General features: G+C 37.4%; 1 protein-coding gene across 1 annotated transcript in view; it reads right to left on the bottom strand.

The window, feature by feature from the left end:
• Positions 1-3,005, bottom strand: part of BPIFC (BPI fold containing family C) — a 15,887-nt gene extending 12,882 nt beyond the window's left edge. Inside the window, exons 1-3 of the mRNA XM_029283506.1 lie at positions 2,903-3,005; positions 2,234-2,345; positions 447-575 (exon numbers count right to left, since the gene is read on the bottom strand). Of these exons, the coding sequence (XP_029139339.1) occupies positions 447-575; positions 2,234-2,345; positions 2,903-3,005 (344 nt within the window). The remainder of the gene's footprint in view (positions 1-446; positions 576-2,233; positions 2,346-2,902) is intronic.
• Between the last annotated feature and the right edge of the window lie 1,549 nt (positions 3,006-4,554).

Below are 4,554 nucleotides of genomic sequence, written 5' to 3'. Positions count from 1 at the left end.
AGGCCAGTCCTGCAAGCTGGAATAACCAAGTCTTGAGGGCGCGGCGAAAGGAAGGGAGATCAGGGATAACCCTGATCTCTGGGGGCAGTTCATTCCAGAGGGTGGGAGCTCCCACAGAGAAGGCCCTCCCCCTTGGGGTCGCCAGCCGGCACTGTCTGGCTGACGGCACCCTGAGGAGACCCACTCTATGGGAGCGTATGCCTTTAGTGGTTGTTTAATATGTTCACCTGTTCCAGTACTTTCACCATTCTGCCTTGACAATTGTCCCTCCTGATTCAAACAGCCACTTTCAGGGACATTTTTTGACAGGACCACAATTGAACAAAAGCCTTGCATTTCCACCTCCTCTTCTTGGGACTTTTATTTGTGCTTTATAAAATGTGTGCCAGCATTTGAATTTGTAAAGCTGACATGGTATTAATATCTGCCTTCATTATTCCACTTACAATAGCCAGGTCTCCACGCTCCAATCTGCAAGAGCCATTGCTGAAGCATTTTCCACTAATAGTTTAATCCCAGTTCCAGAGATGAGAGACAAGGATGTGTTGGGAAATTCCATGTTTTCAATTTTTATCCTGTCAAACACCAAAATTATGTTAGCTTGATTTACACCACAATCCATGTATATAGGTAAGGCTAGCAGGAATAGTAACCCAAACTATTCAATTTCTGCTGAAACACTAAGCACCTACAGATTTTATATCATGCACTTATATCTATTTTTCCTAGCACTGCAGGACTTGATGGGCTCTAACGTGATTTTTTTTTTTAGGTGACACTAGCCAAACTACATTTATTTAATTTATTAAATTGGTATACTGGCAAACTTAGAAAAATGACTTTGGGTGACTTGTCCTACAACTATATAAAATAAAGATAAAGATAACACACATTTTTTCATACTATCACAAAGCGAGTGGCTGAAAATCTATTGAGATTCTCAATTGTCCAGGTCATGCTTGTCCCAAAGATGCTTTTCAAAAGGTAACTGGACTTTCCCAAGTTCCGCAAGTTGCTGATGTGATGGGTGGTGTTGCTGACCACAAGAGCAAGAAAGAAGACCAAGAAAATCTAGTTGCCTTTTGAAAAGCATTCTTGGGCCATAGTATCTCAGATAAGATGCTGACTATTCCCTTTCCAAAGAGTCTCCAAAAAAACTTGGTTTTAAGTTTCCAGAAGACCAGTTATTCAATTCAATCAGGATATTTAGAAAGAATGCTGCACTAGGGGAGCCATCACTTGATAGGGTTTTTTTGTATACAAGTAGTCCTCAACTTATGACCACAATTGAGCCCAAAATTTATGTTGCTAAGTGAGAAATCTGTTAAGTGAGTTTTGCCCCATTTTACGACTTTTCTTCCCACATCTGTTAAGTGAATCACTGTTAAATTAGTAACCCGGTTGTTAAGTGAATCTGGTTTCCCCATTGACTTTGCTTGTCAGAAGGTTGCAAAAGGTATTCACATGACCCCGGGACACTGCAATCATCATAAATGTGAGTCAGTTGTCAAGCATCCGAATGTAAATCACATGACTATGGGGTTGCTGCAATGGTCATAAGTGCAAAAAACGATCATGTCACTTTTTTTCAGTGCCGCTGTAACTTCAAATGGTCACTCAGTGAACTGTCGTAAGTTGACGACTACCTATATTTGTGTAAGAGAATAACTAGGCCTTCTATGTTCAGTGCCTGAATATATATTGCTCTGTGCTCTGAGTGCTCTGAGCAAGGCTGAGTTTGCTCAGTTAGTGACTCAAACATAGCACCAGTTTATTCTTCTATCATCCTTTGAGATTACTGGCTTAATTTTATGCAGACTAGAAATGGCTTTTGAGCCTTGTCCATAACAAAAAGATAAGAAAGGCACATTATAAATTGGGCTATATGAAACATTAATCAGGAACTGGGAGAAGGCTAGAAGATAGCTATACTAGGTAATCTCTTTAACTGGAAATCAGATTCCAATAAGCGCAGAAAGAATGCCTACATACACTTATTCATCCATTTCAAAACTAAAGCTAAAAAAAAGGATCAAATGGATTTCTGGGTAAAGAACTGTTGGGTAAAGATTTCCAGTAAAGAACTGGAACTTTGAGAAATCTATATTAAAACAGTGCTTGCTCACAGACAGGGTTATGAGTTTAATGACATTGCCTAAGAGGAATAGAAAAACATTGGAAGTACTTAACACTGAGCTATACTAAAGGGCCCTCTTATAAAAACATTTCTTACTTTGAAATTGTGTAATTGAGTGCAAAAAATGCATATGTAGATTCTCCATTCCAGTCTTCAAAGATCTTTTCCTTTAACTTCTGCTTCAGAAGCTCTATTCCAAATTGATTTCCTATAAGCATACATCATATATTTCACTGAAATAGTAATTTATGATACTGTGGCAAAAGAAAGAAAAGAGTATAATAGTAATAGGTGCTTTGGGTGCAATCCCAAAACAATGGAGCACCACATTAAAATTATATGCTGCCCATTTTGTCAAGGTTAAATCAACCACTTGAGCACCATCACTAATGATAAAATCACCACCAATCAGTTGCAAAAGGCAGCTTTACCTGGAACAGCTTACATCCTGCAATGATACATTAACACCTTTAAACAACATCTGCCTATCCCAAGTCTTTGGAAAGGACTCAATAGGTGAATAAAAATGCCAAATCCAACCTAACATCTAGTTGATCGTGTAACCAATTATTATAATATCCCATATTTCTTGTAAGAACTCAGGGAAAATTTCCTCTTAAGGAGAAGATACATTATTTATTAACCTTAACTGGTACAATGAGGGTTGGCATTTAGTTCAACATCTTGATTAAATGTCCTGTGGCGCATTCCTTCTTCTGAAGGTTACAACATAGTCATAATTCCAAATTTTTCTTCCATACTCACCATAGTCTAATGCTTTCTGTGTGATTTTCACCTTGATTCCTGGGTTAGCCTCAAGAAGCAGGATGAGTAAGCCCAAGATAAGGAAAGTGACAGAAACTTTCATTCTCTTTCTTCCCGTCTTTCTCCCTTTTTTCACAGAAATGTATAAATTAATTTTAAAAAAATTGGTGACTAAATATGTACTATTTAACTAGCTGACCACAACTGTTCAATTTTTTTTCTAGAAGGAGAGAAACCTCCCATCCTTAAAACTTAGCATCTTAATCATGAAAAGACAATTATAAAAATGTGAAGGTATTCTGCATATTGTTGGAATCACATTTTTCTTTATATATCAGAACTGAACTTCGGAATAAAATATTGGCAATATTAAACCTTCCTTCATTTCTAAGTGCTTATATTGTTGATTATTGTGAACATCCAGAATTTTTTTTTCTTATGACACTTTGCTGCAGGGAACTGGAATCAGTGAACACATTCTAATTTAGATTAGGTTAAGGTTAAGCTTCTCACAAAAAATAGCAATAAAATTATGCACAATAGTGAATAGGCAAATTGACTTCCTTTCTAATGAAAATAAAGGCTGTTTTGATTGTTGAGAGACATGTATCATTTAATTGAAGCAAATCTTTATAAAATACCAAAACGTTAGCTCAATATTATGTTGACAAGAGCCTTTTGTCTTCAGTAAAACTTTCTCTCAGGTTAACATGCATCAAACCAGGTTAATTATCATAACTACACATTTTGCTGGAATATCATATTCTGCTGGTCAGATAACTAAAGTGCAAAGAAGTTAATATCATTGTGCTAGAATTTCAGTCTGAAAGATGAAATGTCTGGGCTGAGCTACGCTACCCAGTCTGGGCCATACAAATCTAGTTGACTATTAATTAGCAACAAGGAGATACAGAAGAGTCTAACACACAAATCCCTTCATGTTTGCCATATGTGTAGCTCCTAAATCCCTGCCTAAAGGTGTAAGGGCTTATACCACACACCTGTATAAGATCCCTTTAATAAAGTAATAATCCATTACTTCTCTTGCTGGAAGATGACTATAAGTTCTCAAAGCCTTTCCCATTAAACATTCATTCTCAGGCCATTTACAAGATCTAGTAATTCAAACATAGTAAAACAAGCTTCTATTGTCCTCTTCCTCTGTCAATTTAGAGATTTTTATGTCTTTGGTACTACCTCCTCTATGTTCTAAAAATCCTAGCAGCGAATGTGCCCCTTCTGGTGCCTGGATCCCTTTAAATCAGCCCCCCCAACTTTTTTCTTGACTCTTTTCTCATTCTAGCTTATCTTTTATCTCTGTCTCCCTCCAAAGCTGCTCTTTTTCCTCTTTTAATTAATCAAAGCCTTTCCTCTTGCTGTGGCTTCAACATTTTTGTAATGGTATCAGAGCCTAGCACAATTACTGGTTGGTCTACTTTCTTCTTTGGTTTAATTACAGGTGTAGAGTAAATATATGTTTCTACAAAAGTAGTAATCTCTTCTAAGGGAGAATCTGTCCCTTCTATCTTTTCCATGTCTGTTTGGTGTAGGCTCTAGTGAGATGCCTGGTTTCTGCAGCCAGGATGTTGGATATTGCCTGCAAAGTGTGAGCATTGCAAGGGCCAAACTCCCTTTTGCCATCAAGGTTTGTT

The sequence above is a fragment of the Protobothrops mucrosquamatus genome, unplaced genomic scaffold (genome assembly GCF_001527695.2).
Source record: "Protobothrops mucrosquamatus isolate PMUCROS unplaced genomic scaffold, P.Mucros_1.0 scaffold113, whole genome shotgun sequence".
In the NCBI taxonomy this organism is placed as follows: Eukaryota; Metazoa; Chordata; class Lepidosauria; order Squamata; family Viperidae; genus Protobothrops; species Protobothrops mucrosquamatus.
Note: the sequence above shows the minus strand (reverse complement) of the source record. Positions and strands in the feature narration are given on the sequence as shown.